At 34.7% G+C, this 27,065-nt stretch overlaps 1 protein-coding gene across 11 annotated transcripts in view; it reads right to left on the bottom strand.

Annotated features, from left to right (window-relative positions):
* The window catches only part of EPHA6 (EPH receptor A6), an 876,888-nt gene that overhangs the window by 133,559 nt on the left and 716,264 nt on the right, over positions 1 to 27,065 (bottom strand). For 8 of the 11 annotated variants that reach the window (XM_021070704.1, XM_021070710.1, XM_021070701.1 and 5 more), the window contains one exon: positions 11,229 to 11,354. The exons of 2 other annotated variants lie outside the window; for them this stretch is intronic. In XM_021070704.1, the coding sequence (XP_020926363.1) occupies positions 11,229 to 11,354 (126 nt within the window). Of the gene's footprint in view, positions 1 to 7,252; positions 10,051 to 11,228; positions 11,355 to 27,065 lie in introns of those variants that run through there. One more of the 11 variants, XM_021070709.1, reaches the window with a different exon arrangement.

Here is a 27,065-nt window from a genome sequence, read left to right on the forward strand (position 1 = left end):
GATATATCGTATTGTTTGCTGCAGGATTAAACTCTAGACTGCTTGGCAATTAATTAACTCTCCTTCACAATCTCTTCTCTACCTTTGTTTCCACTCTCATCTTTTACAACCCTGTTTCCCGACCTCCTGTTTTTCACATTCTCTAGGGCACTCATAATTCGCTAAGTGTGACTTGACTTGGACCTTCCCCTCCTCTTTGGAAGATTGCTTTCTCACTATCTGGTAAAATCATATACTTATTAAAAAAAAGGAACTTAATTTCCATCTCCATCATAAATTCTCCCGTTAATCACATTTTGCTTTAGGAAGACTTGATTGCTTATTTTCTCTTCCTTTACATCTTAATCAAACAATTACATATATAACTTATTCAGTATGGCATTGATACTAACTACATAGGTGTCTTCCTCCCACTCTAAAATACCATTGACGTCAGGATAGTGCTTAATTCTTTTCTGTAAATTCACTATTTACAGCTGGCAGAGATTAAGATACAGAGTAGGTACTCTAATCTTTCAGCCTAGAATGCCAGAAGGAACAAATAAAGATGTTTTCTAAGAATAATTCTAGACCTAGGGCAGAGTTACTGAAATTATGGAATGGCAATTCAATAGACTTTAATCCTTAATTATTTGTATTTAAAATATGCGGTTTCAAAGGAAAAAAACAATTCAAATTTCAGCTATGCTACCTGCATAATCTTGGGTAGTTATTTTAGCTCTTTCAATTTTTGCATCTATAAAATGAGGATAATATTACATATTACAATATGATATTTCAAAGGAGTAGATGAAAAAACCATATAACTGACACAGTGTCTGACAATAGTCACCACTCTAAAATATTAGTACACATTTCATTTTCCATTTGGGCACAGTTACCTGCTTCCCCCTTATTATAATCGTCTACTATGTAAATAAAATCATTTTATAAAAATGGATCTTTCCAAATTTTATTGTATTTTGGTACTGATGTGAAGATTCTTTTAAATCCTACAGCAAAGTAAAAACAACTGCTAGTTATATGTTTCATTTGATATGGTTAATTCTTGGTTTTAATACTGAAATCTTTGTGACCCATTTGACTTGAGATGGTTTAGTATCTCCCACCTTGTGTGCTTAGCACAGTGCAGTTAGAAGACATGGGGTTAGAATCAGACAGTAGGCTACTGAATACTTTTCCATTTTGGGCAAGAGACTTTTCATAACTCACCTCACTACTTCAGTCCTCTCATTTTTACATTATATACATTTTTCATTTGTATATTTGTATATGGTATATTTTTACATAGCATTAAAACCTCCTCCATCTCTTGAGATGAATTAAATCACAGTGGAGGAGGTCTTAGTCCACTTCTTTTATTTATTTATTTTTATTTATTTATTTATTAGAAAACTGCCTTTATTCTATTAGTAGTTGGAAAAATTAACTGGTACAGAAAAAGTTTAGTCAGCTGGAGATAAGAAAGAAACTGAGTGCCACACAAGAGAACTGGTGGCTCCTCTGGGAGGAAACCTGGATACAGTAAGAAAAGCACTGTGAACCAGAGCCAGACCCTGCAGTCCAGGTGAGACAGGTTATGCCACCTTGTGAAGTGTCTAAGTGCCTCAGGCATAAAACCAAGTTCTTATTTACTTAGCCCAGCTCTAGGGAAGGGGTACTGGAATATGTGGGGACTAAGAGGGGTAATATGGCCTCTACTTCCTTTATTGAGTGAGATGTGAGATTAAATAAGAATGTGTACCATAAATATTGAACCGCCCAATACAGGTTAAAGAATGAATGGATAAATGTATTATATCTTACCTTACTGACTTGAATCCTAGGTTAAGAAGTAGTATTTAAAATTAAGAAGGTTCATTACTGAAAATGATTAAGCTCAATGTATTTAGGAGCTTTCTTGACTGTCTCAAAGACCCACTTAAATCATATACACTTGAAATTGACAGGTTTGAATTTAAAGAACAAGTTGGTTTTACCTAGCATAGAGTAAAATAATCAAAACAGATATTTTCTCATTAAAAAAACTAATATACATAGTTTCTTAGAAGTAGCTTCTGTATGAAGTAGATTCTCATTCCTAACTAAAGCCATCTGTGTCTTCTGTATTCTAGTTACAGTTTTGTTACCTGTACCAATATGCCTTAGGTTAATCTGGAATTGATTTTAACCTTAGAACTATTTGAAATCCCTAAATCTATATAATAACTATGCTGATTTGGTTCTACCATACTTTTTCTATAAATTTTACTTTTTAAATTCAGAAATGATCCAACTACACTTGGATTAACACTGAAGAATAAACTATTTTATTCTCTGATAAAACAGCAGAACAGACATTAGGAGGGTTGATTTACATTTATGAAAACAGTAGTGTTTCTAGATTTGTTTTAAAGTAAATCAAAGCGGTAAGGCTAAAGAACAGAACATAGTTTTCCTTAGAGTTTTAGAAAGCAGTGGCAGACACCATCCATAGCAATTAATTTCAGTAAGTCAGTAGTGTCTTTCTTTCTACTGGAAATTACATATGGGCAAAATGATTTCTCCTTAACTAGGAGTGTTTCGTTGACAACGAAAATCACTGCCAAAGATGCCTGATGCTAGGCCATGTTTTCAATGTAAGACACTAACCATACTGCAAAGTTTTACAATTTACAAAAGTAATATGTGATGATGATCAAATTAAAAGCATATGCATTGAAATTAGCTGACCTATGATTTTAGCTTTCTAATTATTATGAAAGAAACAATTGATTATATAATAATCAATAGTTTAGTTATGACTAGCTATCAATGAACAAAACAGAGAATTTCATGACTGAAATACTGTGAAATTTCAAAATATAGGCTTTAAGCAGAAAATATGTGGCAAGTTCAAAACCAAATTAAACTGCATGTCTAATAAATAATTTTATGCCACTTTTTTTCTTGGTTTCTTTCTGTGAAAACTTTTTCTGTGGGTAATTTAAAAATATATACTACATCTAAAGCATCACATATGTAACAGCAACTGACTTTAAAAAAATAAAGTTTTCAATGTGCCAGGCATTTTTTCTAAGGGCTTTACATGTGTTAACTCATTTAATCCTCACACCAACCCCTGTGGTGAGTATAATCATTAGTTCAATTTAACAGATAAGATTATGGATGTACTGAGGGTTTAAGGAACTTGTCCAAGGATACACACTGAGCAATTAGCAGAGCCCGGGCTTGAAGCCAGGCAGTCTGGCTCCAGAGTCTGAATGCTTGGCCATCTTGTCATACCTCCCAAATAATGCTTGGGCCTTCATTAGTTAACTCAGAGAATACAAAGCATTATCCCAAATCTCTATGCCTCATCTTAGAAACACATTCATGAAAACCATGATGGACAGGGCACTGTGTTGCTGTCAAATACGTTTTGCCCTTGAGAAGTTCTAGGATTTTAAAGCCCCATAAAGCCTTATGATAATCAATATAAACAGGAAATATGTGCTAAGAAAACTTGCTGGAAAAGCCTTTCGATTTTGCTTTCCCCATCTCCCAAACATCAGTTTGTGATAATGATCTTAAGGTTCCTTTACAAAGAAATATTTTAAGAGAGAATCCTAAAGATTTTGGAAGAAGGTATCATATTTTCCAGTCGTGTTTCAAATGCTTTGCTGGCTTCAAAAGTATGTTATGATTACATAAGTGATCAAATATTCAGCCTTTTGGTGTTTTGTATTATTTACTAATCAAAAGAAAATCAACAGAAAATTTAAAAATCAAACTAACCTCTCTACAGGATATATTTAATTCTAAACACATAGGTTATTTATGGTGAGATTTTAACTATAACAGAAAACATTGTTAAATAAATCATACATATGATGTAAATTAAATCACCATCTACTTTCCTTTTTCCCCCCAGTAGAGTTACTACTTATTTTTAAATCTTTTCTGCAATTCTTTTGAAGGGCTTATTTACTTTTTATTGTTCAATTTTGCTAAATACACTTTTTGTACAACCTCTGTGAATAGAACTATAAAAAGCTAACACTGTGGCACAGGGCAACTTCCACTGTGCTTTGTCCTACAATGCAAAGAGAATGAACACTGAGACAAGAGACATGTTTTATACCAGACCTGGGCTTTCCCTACCTTACTTATGGTCTTATATGGCCCAGCTAGCATGCTGCCCTGTAAGAGGGCAAAAGATATTTAAGCAGCTCAGTTTCTTATCATGTTTCCCATTAAGGTGAAAATATACTGACAGGACAATCCCGCCAACACAAAGATTAAACACTGACTCACATGGAGACTCAGCTCATTTAGCAAGCTGTATAAAGTTTTTTAGAACTTTTCTTTGCAAGAAGAAAATGACTCTTGGCTGAAACTTTTGAAAGTGTTGGTAGTTTCTTTACATAGGACCAAAATAGATGGCACGATTTGTAGTAATAAAACGAACGTCTCTAGGGGGTAGATATATGTTCTCAACTGAGAATTTAAACTGTCATATATAAAAAGTCTGGATTTTTAAGATTCATACTTATTCAAGTGCTATTTAGATAAAAGAAGCATTTATGTTAATAAGAAAGTATAGCTAAAGTCAAAGGCTAAAACTATTTAAGGAATCTGAAAATAGAAAAGTAAAAAGAACTAGTAAAAAAAAATCTGGAGAGTATTTAAAGGCTCTTTTAAGATCTTTCAGGTCTTTCTGGCAGGAAAAAAAAAAATCTCTTTGTAAATGTTCAATAGCTTGGTATCAAATGCATCCTGCTGCTTTGTTTTCTTTTTTTCTTTTAAATGTATAGTCTTACATAAAGATGCTACTGCTCATGATGTCAGTTAACCATAAGTGTATATATAAAACACTGAGTTTTTAACAATCTGAAATTCTTCAATACGGACTTTTGGGTGTCCAGAGACCTCCAGAAATTGTATGTAACATTTATCTTTATGATCATGTGTCCATTTTTCTTGGAGAAGAGAGTCTATGTTATTTTTGGCTAAGAAACAAAGTATAATATACCAGAAGGAACCTGAGTCTATGACCTCTACCACAACATCAGGATCATCTGTCTACAGGAGTCCTTAAACCCACAGACTCTGCAACAGATTAAAGTTTTTATAAACTCAATGTTATTTGAAGGTTCGAATTATACCCACACTTTGTATATGTTCCCATCCTGACTTTTCTTTTTCCAATATCTTCAAGTTGTCTGCCTTAAGTTTTAAATCATTTTCTAACATTTTGTGTATTTCTTCTCAAGTAAGCTGAAGGACCAAAGGATGATGTGAATGCTCTTTGGAACTCACTGACTTTAAGTAACAGAAGAAGCAGATGGAATACAATCTTAATCTTATCTGGCTAGTCCTTTTTGCATTGGTTTTGGAATCTGTCAATATATGACCAAAAGTGTTTTAAACCTAACTCTAACCTAACAATAACAGGGCTGCAAATACTTTAAAGGGTTGTTTATGAGTGTATAACTAGAAATACCCAGCTTGTGTTTTTGTTGTCTGCGTATATTCTTTTTGGAATTTGATCAGTCATCCTCTCTTCTCTATGCCTTTTCTCAGTCTAGAAATAGAAAAATCTTGGTCCCCTGCCTGATCCTGCCTCAGCATTCCTATCCATTTTTAAATAGTTGCAGTGTACAGGGTTTCCTTCTGAAGTCTGCAGCTGCACATGCTTGCGAGCAAGAGGGTTTTCTAGGAGACAGAACTGTGCAGATGAGTACTGACAGGGCCTACTGGGTCTTGAAATCACGCAAATGGCAAGAAATAAACCAGGCTTTAGAAATGCCGTTGAAGGTTTTTCTTTTCACTATGGTTTACATTTTGAATCATTTATTCAGGATTTTACTTTGCTCATTTAATCCAGTTTTTTCTATTCCTATTATAAATTAACTTCTGGTTTAAGTAGGCATAAAGAAAAATACTCACACCTCTTATTCAGGTTAATAGGCAACGTTCTCAGCTGTGGAAATATATAAAATATATACCCTGCAATTAAAATCCCCCCCTCAAAAGACCTCTTATGTAAAAAGTAAACCACCATGATTTATCTATGTATATTTATACAATATTTGCTAAAGATAAAATGAGGCAAATTGTTGTATGTACTACAGAAAAGTATAAAAACAATAATCATCCTCAGAATTTTAGCAAGTAGAAATTTTGCCAAGAGTGATTAATTTCGAAATGTCCAAATGCAGATAAAACAAAGTGGCTGACTTTTTTTAGGATGCCTAAACATATAGAGAAATGAAATGGTTTACTTTGATTTTTCTGAACTGCTGTTTGCTTTGATTGTATTTAAAAGGTATGTACTTTTCCACTACTGATTTCCCTTGGCATACTGAGTTCCTGTCAATTTTCCTTAACTCATTGTATATCCCTTCAAAGTCTCTCACCCAGTCTTATATATTTGCATTTCTGCTTTTCTGCAATCCTCTAAATGTATCAAAACCTTATAGTATTATATTCACTAGATCCTAGATTCTTTGCAGCTTCAGCTTTCTTTATTTTTCCTGGCTTATTTCTAATATCTGCACTACATGTCTTAATAAAAATTTCTTGACTGGATAATACTACATACAATATCTGCCCTGATTCCATATCAAATAGGATTTCACATGAAATATGGAAAAGAAAATACTGATATCATTGTTAATAGACTTTGAAGACATTCTAATATTGGCTCAGCACCGTAAGTCCTTTGCTATAGAAATGGTCTGATTGGAACTGTTATTAGTTTATAGAAAACTCAATTGTGAACTCGTATCTTAACAATACTAGTCAGGGGATAATAATGAGGATATGAAAAAGTCTGGCTATTTGAGTATAAGAGTCATCCAAATCTCTTTCCAAAGGTAAAAAAAAAATAAATATTACTATCAATTATATACTTAGTAACTGCAGATTTGGTCTTTGAGTCCTCATGTGTTCACATTTCTTTTTTAAATTGATTCAGAGTAAGCAGAGTGAAAGTTCCCTGAAACTGACAAAGCAAGAAGGTGAAGACAGCTATTTACCCCATTTTTGCCATTTACCTTGCACCTAACACATGGCATGAAATGAAGAGAAATGTCATAAGAGGTGTTTTATATATAGCATTATATTTAAAGCACAGGCAGACAACCCGAGATAGTGTTTCAGAAGAACATCCCCTCAGCAATTAAAGAACTTCCAAGATTAACCACAAAGGAACTATTAGGAAGACCTTCAACACTGATTTTTTTTTTCAGAATTTATCTTCTAAATCCCACATGCTGGCTATTTCCTATGCTTTCTCTTGCATAGACTTTGCTTATAAATGAAAAAGGGCTTCTTAGTTTAAGGCATATATCTGAGTTTGGCCTAGAATCTAAAATATATATTTGAGTTGCTTCATTAATGAAAAATATTATCAAGTCTACCACAATTAACAGAAAACTTCTACAAAAATATAAGGTACAATTTTGTTGATCTAGTCATACTCAACCTAAGATATTATTTTCTGAGTAATTTTAAGATAAATAAAAATATTGCTTTTATAAATAAGTCTAGCTCTCAAGACACATTGCAATGTTTGGATCTTATGTAAATTTAAAGTACCACATATGTCAGGTAGTTATTGCTGTGAAGTGACAGAGAAGAACGAATCACTGAAACTTCCATGTATTGTTATTCTATCATTATTAGTGCAGAATTCTATTTCTAAATGACTTTACAACTCTGATTGTCTGTGTGTATGGTAAGCAGATGAGGCCACCAAAAATATAAAGGAAAAGTCTGTCATAAGGTGACCCATAAATCTAAGACCCTATGTATGATCAATACTCTATGGTATTTAATATGTTCTAACCCTAAACCTAACCCACTTGCAAATACTGTTTGACTAGAGAAACAAACAAAAAAAAGTAAAATAACTAGAGCAGAGAGTAAGCTTATCAATTTAGAGTATATCCCTGATAACATATTTGTAAGAGGGGTATCAATTCTTTTCAAAGAAGTAGATTTGATTTTAATAGGGAGTAATACAATAAGGAAAAGTTTGATTTAAAAAATATAATTTGTTATGCCCTTCTAATTGCTCCTTTCTTTCTCCATCCTCTTCTCAAAGCTTCCCTCCCCACTCTTCCTGCCTTCTTTCTCTTCTCTCCTGGGATTTTCTTACTTCACAGGGTGACTACTATTTGAAAGGCATTGCAATAAACTTATGAATATACTTGCTATTTATTTCCTGGTGTTCTTCTCTATTTGACACCACGAATAATAATCCTTTCCTATGACCTTTCTAGAAATGAGGAAGGTTATGTAAACAACTGACAACTATTACATAAATACTGATTTCGGGCTTGTCTGCTTTCTGGCTCTCACAATTCAATGATTCTTATTATTGCAGTTAGTGTAAAAATACATGCTGCATAGTATTGATTCTTTATAGCACAGTATGACATGAATGCAAAGAAGCTATTTTATACAAGACATTATCATACATCTCATTTAAATTTGATTAAGGAAGTAACTGGGAATTAAATTAGCACCATAATTAGAACAAGTTTTGTGATTCCTTGAATGACATAGCAAATGCCTTATAAGACCCTAAAAGCCCTGTGACATATAATCAAATGGTAGAAAGCAAACTCATTTCTGTCTAGTAGGCATCAAGTTTTGGCCAGTTATTTAAAGTGCCGTGATATTGCTTCCTGCCCTCAAATTAATGTCCTAAACCTGAAGACTCACCCAGTATTGGAAAACAAAGAAATACTTTAGGTTTTTTTTTTTTAATATAAAACAATAACAATTTCTCATGATCATTACTTCATTCCTCTCTACACAGAATTATAAAGAGAATTCTTGGGAATTAAGGTATAGTCGAACGGGAGAGGATAAAATTACCTTTGGAATCATATCAGTCATTCCTGAAAAGTACCAGAGAAAATGTACAAGGATCACTTATCAAAGTGATATAAGCCAGGAAAAGTGAGTTGAGTTAATTTCAGTTTGAGGGAACAGGAGCAAGTTTAGATCTATAAATTTTTTATGAAGCAATTTTGTTACACCTGATTTGTATGTAAGTCATGAAAACTGAACTGAGTTTTCTCTCCTTATGAAAGTTAGAGGCAAATTTGGCTAAAAGCCTAGAAGAATACAGTGCTAGTGTGTTCTTTTAGATCCCTCTCTGGGAAGTTGTTTCTGTGTGTGTTATAGAAACACCATCTTTCTTCTATAATTCTCAGCGGCTAAATGACAAGAGTTATCATTTTAACCAGTGATGTTGAATAATTCAAGTCACTACTGAACTTTGTAACATCATTGCTGCCAAACAAACCTAAATGCACCTATATTTGTCATTAAGAGTTAAAGATTAAGCCATTTAACTACAAATCATCCGTTAATCAATTCCAATCACCAAAATATTAATAATATATATGAATGCTACATTTTTATATTTGCACTAAACTCTTGAGAGCTGAGTTTATAGAGATTTTTATTTCCATTTTTTTGCAGTACCACTATTATCACCACAACCACCACCAAAAGTAAAATTTCTGTGAACTGATACCATTTTTGTTTCTAGGGAGAAAAAAGATGGTATAATACTCATTAGAATTAAAATTGCTAGTTTCTATTTCATATAATTTTGGTTCTTACTCTGTCAGTGGCATTGCTGGGCACAAAGCCTCCAACCACTTCAGTAGTTATCTAATGATAAAACCAAATGACACTGAAGCGTATTTATATTTTAACTAAGTAGGCAAGGGTAATTTAAAGACAAAAGAAAAAGGTCAGTGTAATAACTTCAGGTTTTGATGGTATAATCTTGTTAGGAAAAACAAGAAATGTGTATGATGGGATTTTGTTTCCATTGTATTTCCAGGTTTTACAAATGTTCCCATTATTTTGCTGGCTAGACCAGGCCACCTGAAAATATTGGTGTCGTTTTGATAATTATAGCATAATTATTAACTATGATAAAAAACCACAAGAAAAAAAACTCTAAGAATCAATATTTTAATTCCATTTTACTAAGACACATATAAAATATAAGCTGGATTTTTCTGCTTCAGGTACAAGGGAGGAAGGCAGCTGGGTAATCTACAAAATGACAAAAGTAAAACAATTTGTAATTAAAAAAATACTATGGATAATCTACAAGGTTATTTGCTAAACTTTGAAATTGTATCTTAAAATGCTCAATATCCTATATTTTGTTTTTCTCATTGATAAAATATAGCTTTGGTCAGATTGGATTTTTTAAGGAAAATTGTATGTTATTTTTCTTCCTCAAAAATGTTTTCCAAATTTGCTACTTTCTAGCTTCTTTTAAATCATTTTTCTTTAGTCAAATGGAACTTTATTTAAATCTCTATGAACTCACCCAGATATGGAATTACTTTTACTGTTAATAACACTGAGCTTTAAATTCTCTTTTCTAGCCAATTCCAAGCGGCAAAGTGGCTTAAACTCATTCTTATTTTAGTCTTGAGTTACACATTGGAGACCTGTATCTCTAGTTTTTATATATGAAGAAACTTTCCTAGAAGGAGAGGCAGCAGTATGCTGATTTGCTCAGTTTACAGATCCTTCTTCCACTTCGTCACAGTATTTTCATGGTATTAGATAAGTGCTGGAGGGGTTGTGGAGAAAAGGGAACCCTCCTGCACTGTTGGTGGGAGTGTAAGCTGGTACAGACACTATGGAGAACATTCTGGAGATACCTTAGAAATCTATACATAGAACTACCATATGATCCTGCAATCCCACTCTTGGGCATATATCCGGACAAAAGTTTCCTTGGAAAAGACACATGCACCCTCATGTTCATTGCAGCACTATTCTCAATAGCCAAGACATGGAAACAACCCAAATGTCCATCGACAGATGATTGGATTAGGAAGATGTGGTATATATACACAATGGAATGCTACTCGGCCATAAAAAGGAATGAAATAATGCCATTTGCAGCAGCATGGATGGAATTAGAGACTCTCATACTGAGTGAAATGAGTCAGAAAGAGAAAGACAAATACCATATGATATCACTTATAACTGGAATCTAATATCCAGCACAAATGAACATTTCCACAGAAAAGAAAATCATGGACTTGGAGTATTAGATATCACAAATGTGGTTTCTGCATTTAAAAAGTCACTTGCATTTCTGTTCAGCAACATATATTATAAATATATATTTCTGTACTGTGGGTCTATTAATTGTGAGCACAGTCCTACCGCTGCATATGGTGGCAGAAAACTTCACCTGATATACCTACCAGCAGGAATCCTGGGGGGCAAAGATCCTCCCCCTGGCACTGGATGCTGGGCCTGGATGCTATTTAAAAACCCTGCCCTCAGGAAGCTGGGGCAAAACGTTTCCACCCCAATGGCCGGGAAGGATCCTTTTAAGAGATAAAAATGGACATTAATCATAAAGCCTTCTTTGTGGAAAAGTTGTTGATCATTTTATTGGAACAAAACCTATAACCAACAAAGACATCAAACCTTACAAGGAAGCTTTGAAATTAAAAGGAATGGAATGCATTTTTATTCATAAATGAAAAAAAAAACTAGTTCTTTGAAAAGAAAGTTACTCTTAACTAGTTAAAATTAAAGAGGATTTAGAAGCATCAGAATGTAAGATGAAATTTCTAAACCTGCATTTGACAAAGGGGATATAAATGTAAGTCATTGGTGTTTTCTAGCTGCAGAATTCATCTCCACATGAGATAGAGACATGCAGAAAATAGCCACAATAGGATCTGAGATCTGTGCTGCGCTAGGGGGAACGGTGCTTTACCTCTGGTATATCAGTACAAGAGCTTAAATGAAGAAAGCTTTTACACTATGCAATGATTACATATGTTTTTGAAATAGTGGTAAGAGAAATAATATACACACTTCTAAATTTGCTTCACCTATCTCTTAGGGATATAACATGAGAGTTTGCATAGGTAGAACCACATGCTTTTTCATTTTTAAGAAGTCTGTTGAGAGAGAAGTGAAAAATAAAAAGTAAACAACTTGGGGGTATATCCATAAAATTTTATAATGAATCATAGAATAAAAGAATATCAGAGCTGAAGAAGACTTTAGAGATCATCCATTCAAAAAAATTCACGTTTTTTGGTGAGGTCTGGAGTGGGGAGAGGTATCACAAAGCTGGTAGACTCCTAGGACCAAATCTTCCCACTATAGATTAAAAATAATGAGCCACTTCCTATTTGGGAGACTGCTCTTCCTGAATATGAATTAGAATCTTAGCGCTCTAGAAAAGTGGCATTACAATTACCTGTCTCAGTGATCTGAAATACACTGAAATCATTTAAAATAAAATGTAATATGCATGCAATATTAGTGTATGGGCAACACTGATATATCTAAGTTTAAATAACAACAATATCCTAAAAGCAAGTTACACTGATGATTGTAAGAAATGCATCTCATTTAAGACCTCTGAAACCCTCATCAGGCACAACAGTTTTCATATGTAGACCTGAGATTTCTCCCAGGTTCAGATTTGGAACGACTTTACTTTGTTCTTTGACACAAATTTTGCACCTAAAATAAGTTAAAATTGAAAAGAATTCTCTCTGTTCTTTGATACAGAGTTTGTATCTAAAATAAGTTAAAATTTGATTTTTCTTTGACCTTTGACCAGGATTAAAGTCAATCTGGTATACCAAACTCTCTCTATATCTTGCTTCTGTGGAGAAAGTTGTTGCTAAATAAAAAGCAGTATTTCTTATATCTTTAGAGATGTTTTTATGAAAAAGCAAAGTTATAAGGAATTTTTCAACGGGTAAGGGCCTATACATTGTGCATTGGATTAAAGAAAGCACAGAAAGAAAGTCATAAACTGTGAATACGCTGGTTTTGTTATGGATTTTATAGGGCTTTAGTAAAATGGGCCAGCAGAGCTGAAGTCCCTTAAACATTAAGAGGTGTGGCAAAAATGCCAAATGGTTGGCCACAAAGTACGCTGAGGTAACTTTCAAAAAACAGTGAAATTAATTTCACTTTTGCTGCTAGATGGGCTATCTATCATTGAGCATAAAGTTAACATTAGCTCATATGTGTACCGTGTTGCCCACACAAGGCATTTCCTACATCGCAATGTTTCATCACCATCTGAGAAAACACTCAACATAAGGAGCGTCACTGAATACCAGGTGGAGATAATTATAGCATACTTATATGGCGTTCTTATTTAAAGATACAAAAGAAATGGTGATTTTACTACAGGGAAATGATTGCAAGAAATTCAGATTTTATTATCTGCTGTGAAAAACAAAAATGATGCAGTTTTAGCTGATTATGGATTTACTGAAGTCAAGTAAAAATAAGCTTGGTTCAAGGACAATAGATCATAAAGAAAAAGAATAACACCATCATGCACAGAAAAGAAAAAGGGACATAAATGTAATTATGTAAAATGTGAAAATGTAAAAACAAAAGCATGTACAACTGTGACTCTAAATAATCTTAATCTGCTTCATATTTAGAGATTTTTATCTGAGTTTATTTTTGCTAACATAATTCAAAACTGTTAACTTAGAAAAGATGACCATTACTTTAACTCCTTGAAAGAAACTAAATACAAATATTATTTTATTGTTATGATTATACTTATTACTACTTTTGTTTCTGTGAAAGCTTGTCATATTTAATAGCAGCTTTCATTGTCCTAAACGTGAGGCATTGTTCCTAATGGCTTTGTTATGTTTCTTTACTGTGGGGTTAAAAGGTCTTTCATTTATTGTGGCATATCCTTAAATAATTGTCATTTTTTATATCTAAAACAAACAGAAAAGTTGTTGTGCATGAATATATATTCCATTGAGATAACACATTATGTGATAATAACACCTTATCATTTTTCTTCTTAAGGTCAGTCATGTCAATAGAGATTGTGTGAAATATTACAGCTCTATATTTTCATAGTTCAACCAGGAAAAGTAAAATCATTCCTTGTTATAATTCCCTTATCTCGTAATCCATAAGAAATTAAGTTCATGCACATTTTTGAAATTAGATATAAAATAATTATAGTCTGATTTGCTATATTGCCTAAGTTGTTGACCCTTTCTGACTTTTTTTTTAAAGGAAATTGTGGAATTTATTAATCAATTACATTATAGCTGAATTATAAATAATGTCATATCTATAACAGGAGAAAAATACATTTCCGTTGTTTTTAGTTATTTTCAGTAGACTAAGTATTTGTTTTTTGTTTTTTTTTTTTTTTTGTCTTTTTGTCTTTTTGTTGTTGTTGTTGTTGTTGTTGTTATTGTTGCTATTTCTTGGGCCGCTCCCGCGGCATATGGAGGTTCCCAGGCTAGGGGTCCAATGGGAGCTGTAGCCACCGGCCTACGCCAGAGCCACAGCAACGCGGGATCCGAGCCGTGTCTGCAACCTACACCACAGCTCACGGCAACGCCGGATCGTTAACCCACTGAGCAAGGGCAGGGATCGAACCCGCAACCTCATGGTTCCTAGTCAGATTCGTTAACCACTGCGCCACGACGGGAACTCCTTTTTTTTTTTTTTTTTTTTTTTTTTTTTTTTTTTTTAGTATTTGTTAATAGGAATTAGATTTCTATGTAATGAGAGTATTCCTCTAGAGATTACAAGTTTGAAATGTAAATGTGTCACTTCAATGTGCTCTTCTAAATCTCAAATCTTTCAGTTTCCAGTCTGTTAGTGATCTTGAGTTGGTGGGTTAAAGACAGACCAACATGTGACATTAGCATTATATTGTCTTTTTTATTTTTATTTTTTTACAGCTATACCTGTGGCATACGGAAGTTCCCTGGCTAGGGGTGGAATAAGAGCTGCAGCTGTTGGCTTACACCACAGCCATGCAAACACCAGATCTGAGTTGCATCTGTGACCTAAGCTGCAGCTCACAGAAATGCCAGATCCTTAACCTACTGAAAGAGGCGAGGGACTGAACCTGCATCCTCACATAGACAATGTCAAGTCCTTAATCCACTAGGCCACAATGGGAACTCCATATTATGTTGTCTTTAGTATAAATTTACCAGATAACTGGGCGTTCTTTATTTTATTTGCTAAATCCTGTAACCCTTCTCTAATGTAATTTCATTTTTTTTTTTTTTGTCTGTCTTTTTTTTAGGGCTGCACCTGCTGCACATGGAGGTTCCCAGGCTAGGGGTTGAATCAGGGCTGTAGCCGCTGGCCTATGCCACAGCCACAGCAACAACAGATCCAAGCTATGTCTGTGACCTACACCTCAGCTCAGGGCAAGGCAGGATCCCTAATCTAATGAGTGAGGTCAGGGATCGAACCTGCATCCTCATGGATACTAGTCAGATTCGTTTCTGCCAAGCCATAGGAACTCCGATAATGTAATTTCAAACTCTTATGGATATCAGACAGATGAAAGACACTATTAACTACTGCAAGGGGTTGGTGATTTGTTTGTCTTTCATTAGCTCTGTGGTTCTCAGTGCATTTAGGTAGCGTTGCAAATTATTACTGGAGAAAGGCATTACTGGTGATTAGCAGGTAGGGGTCAGTATGCATGCTGAAGGCATTGCAGTAAGTGGTATACTCCCTGTAAAAAGGGAATTCTTTTCCAAAATGCTGGTAGCACCCACTGAAAAACGTCTGAGAATAAAGAATCCTAAAAAAATGGTTGCTAATGAACAGGTCATATAATGAGGCCACAATGTAAAAAAACAATGTCAAGACGTTGACATGGCCTGTGTCAATTAATGGAGGACTCAGATTATCGAGAGCAATTTGGCCTGTAGAGTAAGCAGTTTTGAAAGAATTATAATAAAATATATTTAACTCACCCCCAACGAAATAAATCCCATTTTAAATTTGATATTGTAGAAATGTCTCTTCAGGTCTTTTGCCCATTTTTCAATTGGGTTGTTGGCTTTTTTGCTGTTGAGTTGTATAAATTGTTTGTATATTTTAGAGATTAGGCCCTTGTCAGTTGTATCATTTGAAACCATTTTACTCCACTCTATAAGTCGTCTTTTTGTTTTCTTTTTGGTTTCCTTTGCTGTTCAAAAGCTTGTCAGTTTGATTAGGTCCCATTGGTTTATTTTTACTTTTATTCCTGTTTTGGGAGACTGGCCTGAGAAAACATTACTAAAGTTGATGTCAGAGAATATTTTGCCTATGTGCTCTTCCAGGAGTTTGATGGTGTCTTGATATACAGATGGCCAACAAACACTTGAAACAACGCTCAACATCACTGATTATTAGGGAAATGCAAATCAAAACTACCATGAGATACCACCTCACACCAGTCAGAATGGCCATTATTAAGAAGTCCACAAATAACAACCGCTGGAGGGGTTTTGGAGAAGAGGGAAACCTCCTATACTGTTGATGGGAATGTAAGCTGGTCCAACCACTGTAGAGAACAGTATGGAGGTATCTTAGAAAACTATACATAGAACTACCATATGACCCAGCAATCCCACTCTTGGGCATATATCTGGATAAAAGTTTCCTTAAAAAAGACACATGCACCCACATGTTCATTGCAGCTCTATTCACAATAGCCAAGACATGCAAACAACCCAAATGTCCACTGATAGATTATTGGATTAGGGTGATGTGATATATATACACAATGGACTACCACTCGGCCATAAAAAAGAATGACATAATACCCTTTGCAGCAACGTGGATGGAACTAGAGACTCTCATACTGAGTGAAGTAAGAAGTCAGAAAGAGAAGGACAAATACCATATGATATCATTTATCTCTGGAATCTAATATCCAGCACAAAGGAACCTTTCCACAGAAAAGAAAATCATGGACTTGGAGAATAGACTTGTGGTTGCCAAGCAGGGAGGGGACAGCATGGGAGGGACTGGGAGCTTGGGGTATATAGATGCAGAATGTAGTCTTTGGGATGGATTAACAATGGGATCCTGCTGTGTAGCACTGGGAACTCTGTCTAGTCACTTACGATGGAACACTTAATGTGAGAAAAAAGAACGTATACATGTATGTGTAATTGGTCACCATGCTGTACAGTAGAAAAAATATATGTATAAATAAATGATAAAAAATAAATAAATTTGATACTGCAGCAGTCTCCCTGAAGTAGATTTACATTAGGAATTAGATATCATTAAGAATTTGTGTGCAAGATAACAAACCTTAAACTTTTTTGCCTCAATTTCCTTATCTGTGAAATGAAAATAATTGACCCTACCTAATGAGGCTGCTTGTGAAGTTTATATGAACATAAATTATCATAAATATAAGACATATTAGTTAGCCTTAATGTTTTTTAAAAAAAGAAACTTTTTGGTGAGAAATTGAGATAAAGATTAAATTTTCTAATACAGAAATACCCCTCCCCTCACATAATACACAAATCCCCAACAGAATAAATCCCTTCTTTGAAGATTACATATCAATAATTTAATTATGATATCAAAAAGTTTAATAAGAGCAGTAGCCCTATAATACAGAACCTTTGAGGTTGGACTCCTTCAGATTTTTCCATTAGGTCGTATTTTTGCAGATAACTATTTTGAACTATGTGCAGACAAATAATGCATAGGGTTAATTAAAAATAATTTGGAATTGGAAACTTAAAAATACATGTATACATATATGTGTATATTAAATTAATATAGATATGGAAAAATATGTTTTCAGTTCCTAAAGTGAGTTATTTTTCAACTGGAATATGAAATGTAAGGATGATTTAATCTAATCTAAAAGGACATCACACAAAGTCATTGGAAACAGTATTAAAAAATAGATTTACACTTATCAAAACAACCTAGTCTTATATGCAGCATTTTATGTATATTGCGCCTATGTGCGTTGTGATTATCATTTGAAAGCAAGTACTGAAATAAACTGACTTACAATTAGACCCTAAATTAATAAAGTTTGTGCTACTAATACATAAATGAATATTATTTCAAATATGTTTAATTTCATTCCTTTAAAATATTTTATGAGTATTTCCTTATTGATTTTCTGTCTGGTTGATCTGTCCTTTGCTGTAAGTAAAGAAATGGACAAATTCTTAGAAAAGTACAATCTTCCAAGACTAAACCAAGATGAAATAGAAAAGATGAATACACCAATCACAAGAACTGAAATTGAAACTGTAATTAGAAAACTTCCAACCAACAGACATCCAGGAGCAGAAGTCTTCACAGGTGAATTCTATCAAACATTTAGAGAGGCGCTAACACCTATACTTCTGAAACTATTCCAAAAAATTGCAGAGGAAGGGATACTCCCAAACTCATTCTATGAGGCCACCATCACCCTGATCCCAAAACCAGACAAAGATACCACAAAAAAAGAAAATTACAGGCCAATTTCACTGATGAACATAGATGCAAAAATCCTCAATAAAATACTAGCAAAGCATATCCAACAATACATTAAAAGGATTGTACATCATGATCAAGTGGGATTTATCTCAGGCATGCAAGAGTGCTTTAACATCCACAAATCCATCAGTGTGATACATCACATTAACAAACTGAAGAATAAAAATCATATGATCCTCTCAACAGACATAGAAAAAGCCTTAGACAAAATCCAACACCCATTTCTGATAAAAACCCTTCAGAAACTGGGCATAGAGGGAACCTACCTCAACACAATAAAGGCCATATATGACAAACCAACGGCTAACATCATTCTCAATGGTGAAAAGCTGAAAGAATTCCCACTGAGATCAGGAACAAGACAAGGATGTCTGCTCTTGCTGGTACTCTTCAACATAGTTCTGGAAGTCCTAGCCACAGCAATCAGACAAGTAAAAGAGATAAAAGGAATCCAAATTGAAAAGGAAGAAGTAAAACTATCACTATTTGCAGATGAAATGATACTACACCTAGAGAATCCTAAAGACTCTATGAGAAAACTGGTAGAGCTCATCCATGAATTTGGCAAAGTTGCAGTATACAAAACTAACACACAAATTGACGGCATTTCTATACACTAACAATGAAAGAGCAGAAAGAGAAATTAGGGAAGCAATCCCATTTACCATAGCATCCAAAAGAATAAAAGACCTAGGAGTAAACCTACCTAAAGAAACAAAGGACCTGTACTCTGAAAACTACAAGCCACTGATGAAAGAAATCAAAGATGACACAAATAGATGGAAAGATATACCATGCTCGTGTATTGGAAGAGTTAATATTATCAAAATGACTATACTACCTAAGGCAATCTACAGATTCAATGCAATCCCTATCAAACTACCAAGGACATTTTTCACAAAACTCGAACAAAATATTTTGAAGTTTGTTTGGAAGCACAAAAGACCCAGAATAGTGAAAGACATCCTGAAAAAGAAAAATGGAGCTGGAGGAATCAGGCTCCCGGACCTCAGGCTATACTACAAAGCAACAATCATCAAAACTGTATGGTACTGGCACAGAGACAGAAATATAGATCAGTGGAACAGGATAGAAAGCCCAGAATTCAACCCACGCACCTACAGCCAACTCATCTATGACAAAGGAGGCAAGAATATGCAATGGAGAAAAGACAGCTTGTTCAATAAGTGGTGCTGGGAAAACTGGACAGCCACATGGAAAAGAATGAAATGAGAACACTCCCTAACACCATCCACAAAAATAAACTCCAAATGGATGAAAGACCTAGATATAAGAATAGATACTCTAAAACTCATAGGTAAAAACATAGGCCAAACACTCTCTGACATAAACCACAGCAACATCTTCTCAGATCCACCTCTTAGAGTATTGATGATAAAATCCAAAATAAACAAATGGAACCTAATCAAACTTCAAAGTTTCTGCACAGCAAAGGAAACCTTAAATAACATGAAAAGACAACCTACAGAATAGGAGAACATCTTTGCAAATGAATCAACTGACAAGGGATTAATCTCCAAAATTTATAAACACCTTCTGCAGCTTCATACCAAACAAACAAACAAACAAACAAGCCTATCAATAAATGGGCAGAAGATCTAAACAGACAGTTCTCCTAAGTAGACATGCAGATGGCCAAAAAACACATGAAAAGATGTTCAACATCAGTCATTATTAAAGAAATGCAAATCAAAACCTCTATGAGGTACCACCTTACACCAGCCAGAATGGCCATCATCTAAAAGTATACAAAGAATAAGTGCTAGAGAGGGTGTGGAGAAAAAGGAACCCTATCACACTGTTGGTGGGAATGTAAATGGGTGCAACCACTATGGAAAACAGTATGGAGATTCCTCAGAAAACTGAAAAAAGCACTACCATTTGATCCAGCAATCCCACTCCTGGGTATCTACCCAGAGAAAACCATGACTCGCAAAGACACATGTACTCCAATGTTCATTGTAGCACTATTTTCAATAGCCAAGACATGGAAGCAACCTAAAAGTCCATTGACAGAGGAGTGGATCAAGAAGTGGTACATAGGTACATATATACAATGGAATATTACTCGGCCATTAAAATGAATGAAATACCAGCATTTTTAGCAATATGGATGAACCTAGAAATTATCATGCTAAGTGAAGTCAGTCATACAATGAGACACCAACATCAAATGCTTTCACTGACATGTGGAAACTGAAAAAAGGCCAGACTGAACTTCTTTGCAGAACAGATACTGACTCATAGACATTGAAAAACTTATGGTCTCTGGAGGAGAATGTTTGAGGGGTGGGGGGATGTGCTTGGACTGTGGGAAGGAAATCCTGTGAAGGTAGATTGTTATGATCATTATACAACTACAGATGTGATAAATTCATTTGAGTAATAAAAAATAAAATAAAAATATAAGTATTTAAGTTTAAAAAATAAATAAAATAAAATATTTTATGAGTGGTTTATAATAAATATAAAAATAAATAAAGCAAAAGAGTAGATATATATGACATATATAAATTAGTATTGATATAGTAGAGAGTTTAAGGCTCAGAAATGTTTACTGACAGGAGCAAGACCGAAAATTTGGAAAGCTAATTATTGAGTATGTATCTATTCAGACTAGTGATCCTTTCTTCAGTTTCAAGGATCCAGTATTGAGTTCTATTACTGACATACAATAGCCTCTCCATAACTGTGTGTTTTGGATTAATGATGGTACCTCTGAGCTACAGTATGAACAATTTCAAAGTTCAACGATCTCATAGTCTGTTAAACCAAATGCTATGTCAAGGCCTATTTTGCCTGAGGAATGCTCACATCCGAACCCTCAAAAATTCTCTGCCTCTTTCCCTGTCTGTCTGTCTGTCTATCTATCTATCTATCTATCTATCTATCTATCTATCTATCTATCTATTTATCTATCTATCTATCATCTCATTTGCCCTTTGTCAGACTGTTTCCCTTATATCTTGTATGTCTCATGTATCTCATCCTTTATGACACTTTCTTCTTCTGCTACAATAATTTATAGGATTACACATTTTTCCTTCCCCTGAGATAATTAAAAGAAAACCATAAGCCTTGTAGGTTTTTTTAAGCACATGCACCCTCATTTTCTGTGATGGTTGATAAAGACTCTAACAGTCACATCACCAACCAGTGAAGAAGACTAGCATCAGTAGAAACAGCCATTTTCATATAAGACAATAGAAGAATGCATCTTTTACTCCAATGAGATCTTTATTTTGGATATTTATGTTAATAGCGTGCAGTCCTGAAAAAAACTAAGCTGCTTTGCCTAGTTTGGTAGAGAAAAGATTCCTGCCTTATTGTGACACTTGAGAAGGGCCATCTGGGAGCCCAACATAATCTCTTCCAACTTAATCAATAGATGCACAGAGTAGGGTTTCAAGAAATTTAATAAGTAGTTGAATAAGTAGATACATAAATGATGAATGAAAAGTGACAAATTGCCAGGATTTAAGGATCTGCCTGCTCACTTGCTTCCTAGGCCAATGTCAACTTTCTAATGACTAGTCAAGAGATAATTTTCAAATTAGGCTTAGAATGTGAAAGAAATCATTCTATTCATGAATAATTCATTCATTTATCCTTGTATCTGTTTGTATGTTTATCTTATTCACTTATCCAGTAAATATTTGTTGAAGCACCTCTTTTTTTTTACCTGGCACTATGATAATTTCTAGTACAAGAGGAAAGAAGCAAATAATTTTTGATAGGACACTATTATTTTCAGGAAGTGATTCTAACTAAGCTAAGCTAAAGATGCAATTACAAAAATTTGCCCATTTCCTAAATTCTTATAGATGGAAATATGCCTACAATTAAATTAGTAATTTCCTTTCAGCACAGTTAATCACCATGTGGATTCTTCAGCATCACATGCAATTAAAGATCATGCAACCATTGTTTGGTTTTGATTTCTTTTTTATCCTTTGGGTCACTGCAATATGAATTTTATAGATTTCTCATCCTGTTCTTCAATAGATCACAATAAAATGAAGCAAAAAAGGGCAGTTTCATGGCTAGATTTTTATGAGTTAATCTTTAGAGCTTTGAAAAAGAAATTTTCCCTGAGTTATTTTTAAATTTGTAAGATATGTATGGTAAAGTTACTATAAATTATTTTTTAAAACTATAGCATTCACTAGGGAGATTTTGAAAACATTTTGAAGTTGATTAATAACAAGATATTTATTGAAAAATGCATCTTAATAATTAATATAGAAGTTTTTTGACTTTTTAAAAAACAAATATTTAAAAACTATCTAGTTTCCTAATCTGTAAAATGAACTTGGACTAGAACTTCTCTAAATTTCCTTTAAGTTTAGAAGTCTGTTTACTATATTTTCATTCCATTGTTATTTTGAATTAAGCCTATATTTTCCACCAATGTGGGTTATGTACAGTGGTCTTACCTATGTTTATATTCAGTAGGACCCGGAATTTTAATTATCAAAAAAATGTTCTGACTAAATTTGCCATCTATCAATACATCCAACAGGTTTAATAGTGAAAATACCTAAGCTTAAGGCCAAGCAAAACTTTGGCTCTACTATTCACTGTCTGACTAATCTTGACAAGTTACTTACCTTTTCTGATACTTAGTTTCTTCATTTGAAAAATGGAACTAATAGTAAACATTATTTATATTGGTTTATTGTGAATCACATAGGAAGTGCCTATTAAGGGCTGACAGTAAAATTTTAATATACGAGGGACAAATATTTCTTCCCTTTAATTCTCTCAACTTGACCTACCATTTCATGTCCCTAGGCCTCCATATTTCCTCCTGCTAGAAGGCTCTTCTGGCCTTCTGACCTCTGTCAAAACATGCCTGATGCACCTGGTGAGAACTTGCTATTCCCTCCTGTGTACTGTAATAGAAATAGAACACTATCATAGGTGCAGTATTTATTTGTTTACAATTTTGTGACATCAAACTCAAATACCATTAAGGACTTGTCAAGTACAATAAACAAATATATCAGGTTGGTGAAAAAGGCACTGAGTTGAGCTGAAGGGTGAAAGTTCTGGCTAAGCACAGTGAATTCAAATGATTTAAAGATCACTGTAGGAGTCAAGTGAAACACACCTCTTGGCTGACTTCAACTTGTAGGCTGCCAGCTGTTGACTTCTGGCCGACATGTTTGCTTCCCCACTAGGTTGTGACTCTTTCAGAACAGGGATGCACATCTTATTCTCTCTTCTACAACCAATCCCGGAGCTTGAACACAGTAGGAGCTCAATGTAATAGTTACTGACTTGAATCAAAACCATCTTAGACAAGTAGTTCAATGTAGCTTGACTTTATTTGGATAAATAATAGACTGTATTTTCTTGATGTCAGAGCTTTTAAAACCATGTAAATGCTAATAATATAAATATTCTCAAAACTATATAATTATTCAAGTTGAATGAGATATATAACTTTCCAGTTCAAATTCTTTTTTGTTTTTTTCCCATTGTCGTGCTGCGTTGTAAGTATCTAGACATAGTTCCCGGTGCTACTCAGCAGGATCTCATTGTAAATCCATTCCAAAAGCAATAGTTTGTATCCCTTAACCCAAAGCTCCCCAAAACCCCACTCCCTCCACTTCCCCCTTGGCAACCACAAGTCTGTTCTCCAAGTCCATGATTTTCTTTTTTGTGGAAAGGTTCCTTTGTGCTGGATATTAGATTCCAGTTATAAGTGATATCATATGGTATTTGTCTTTCTCTTTCTGACTTACTTCACTCAGTATGAGAGTCTCTAGTTCCATCCACGTTGCTGCAGATGGCATTATGTCATTCCTTTTTTATGGCCGAGTAGTATTCCATTGTGTATATATACCACATCTTCCTAATCCAATCATCTGTTGATGGACATTTGGGTTGTTTGCATGTCTTGGCTATTGTTAATAGTGCTGCAATGAACATGTGGGTGCATGTGTCTTTTTTAAGTAGAGATTTGTCTGGATATATGCCCAAGAGTGGGATTGCTGGGTCATATGATAGTTCTATGTATAGTTTTCTAAGATACCTCCATACTGTTCTCTACAGTGGTTGGACCAGCTTACACTCCCACCAACAGTGCAGGAGGGTTCCCTTTTTTCCAAAACCCCTCCAGCGGTTGTTATTTGTGGATTTATTAATGATGGCCATTCTGACTGGTGTGAGGTGGTATCTCATGGTAGTTTTGATTTGCATTTCCCTAATAATCAGTGATGTTGATTTGAGCGTGGTTTCAACGCAATTTCTGTTGCACTGGGAGACTGACCTGAGAAAGCATTCACAAGGTTGATGTCATAGAATGTTTTGCTTATGTTCTCTTCCAGGAGACTGATGGTGCCTTGCCTTATATTTAAGTCTTTAAGCCATTTTGAGTTTATTTTTGTGCATGGTGTGAGGGTGTGTTCTACTTTCATTGCTTTGCATGCAGCTGTCCAGGCTTCCCACCAATACTTGCTGAGTAGACTTTCTTTTTCCCATCTTATGTTCCTGCCTCTTTTGTCAAAGATTAATTGACCATAGGTGTCTGGGTTTATTTCTGCATTCTCTATTCTCTTCCTTTGGCCCATATGTCTGTTTTGGTACCAGTACCACACTGTCTTGATGATTGTGACTTTGTAATATTGCTTGAGATCTGGGAGAGTTATACCTCCTGCTTGGTTTTTGCTTCTCAGGATTCCCTTGGCAATTCTGGGCCTTTTATGGTTCCGTATAAATTTTCGGATGATTTGTTCTAGTTCTGTGAAAAATGTCATGGGTAATTGAATAGGGATTGCATTGACTCTGTAGATTGCTTTGGGTAGTATGGCCATTTTTACAATATTAATTTTTCCAATCCAGGAACATGGAATATCTTTCCATTTCTTTACATCTTCTTTAATTTCCTTGATTAATGTTTCATAGTTCTTGGCATTTAATCCCTTTACTTCCTTGGTCAGGTGTATTCCCAGGTATTTGATTTTTCGGTGCGCAATTTTAAAAGGTATTGTGTTTTCATATTCCTTTTCTCAAGTTTAATTGTTAGTATACAGAAATGCTACTGATTTCTGGATGTTAATCTTATATCAGTGCTTAGGAACTAGGGACAGATTAAATTTCTAAAAATTCTAGGAGTTCCCATTGTGGCTCAGGGGTTAACAAATTCGACTAGGAACCACGAAGTTGTGGGTTTGGTCCCTGGCCTCGCACAGTGGGTTAAGGATCCGGCATTGCCATGAGCTGCGTGTAGGTTGCAGACACAGCTCGGATCCTGCATTGCTGTGGTATAGGCTTGTGGCTACAGTTCTGATTAGACCCATGTGCTGCAGATGCAGCCTTAGAAAAAAAAAATAATTCTAAAAATTCTAAAATTCTAGAATTCTTTTAAGACTAATAAGTGGTGAAGGAATGAATTGACTTGAAAAGCATGTCCTCATGACTGAGGGCCTTGGTTGGCAGATGCCTACCTAGCCTTTTCTTGAGTCAGACTTTTAAACTATCTGGTCTTTTTTTTTTTTTTTTTAAGAATTATGTCATAGATAATTTGTTGCCTTCTCCAAACCTAAGCCAGATTGTTTTTATTTATTAATTTATTTTTGTCTTTTTTTTTTTTTTTTTTTTTTTTTTTTTTTTTTTTTTTGCCTTTTCTAGGGCTGCTCTCACAGCATATGGAGGTTCCCAGGCTAGGGGTCTAATCAGAGCCATAGCCACTGGCCTACGCCACAGCCACAGCAACGAGGGATCCAAGCCACGTCTGCAACCTATACCACAGTTCATGGCAACGCTGGATCCTTAACACACCAAGCAAGGGCAGGGATCGAACCCACAACCTCATGCTTCCTAGTCAGATTTGTTAACCAGGGCACCACGATGGGAACTCCATAAACTATCTCGTCCTTAAAAAATGTTTTTACACTTCAAGTGTCAAGGAGTCAGCTAATGAGTTGCTAAGGAGCATTTATCAGTGTGTATGAATGCTAGATCTATTTAGCTCATAGCCAAAGTACGCTATATATTTAATATTTATGAATATGGGTATATCTGTCACATTACTAAAGGGAGGGGTGCACATTTAGCAATGTGATAAAGAGGTCACAAGGCAGGCTACATCTGCCTCTTCATGATTTTCCAAGACTGCCTATAGACCAGACTGACCACTCATTGCTAGCATGTGTCCTGCTGTCTGGGACATCATTATTGCTCTCCTGTACAAAGTATGAATTTAGTTTCAGGGCCAGATAGTGATAATAACACCCTTGGCAGAGTTAACTACGAAAAAAAAAAAAACTGTTAAAAAACATACTAGGCATTTCTCAAAGTTAAGATATTTAAATTCTTCCAAAGTTTATTTTTTTGCTTTTTCAGGCCAGAATCATACTCATCTGGCATCTGTACGGTGTCGAGTCAATAGCAGGATAATTTGGCTTAGTAATTACCATTTTGAAAATTGGATTGGTCTTGAAATAATCAGGGAACACAATTAGTCTTGAAGATAATTGAGAGTAGGCAACAGAGGACAAAACTAATCAAATTCTTAATGATTTCACATCAGGTCTGATACCATATATGTGTACCTGGGGTGGCACCATAATGGTAGCAGTGGTACAAATACACTACTTTTCCAGATAGTTACTTTTTGTTTGAGGTAAGCAAGTGAGATTTCTGTCTCCATCACTACCTACAACCATGCATGGTGGAAACACTTATGGGACACCGCCTCGAGTCCTTTTAGTTCAGATCATGTCACT

Source organism: Sus scrofa, chromosome 13 (genome assembly GCF_000003025.6).
Source record: "Sus scrofa isolate TJ Tabasco breed Duroc chromosome 13, Sscrofa11.1, whole genome shotgun sequence".
In the NCBI taxonomy this organism is placed as follows: domain Eukaryota; kingdom Metazoa; phylum Chordata; class Mammalia; order Artiodactyla; family Suidae; genus Sus; species Sus scrofa.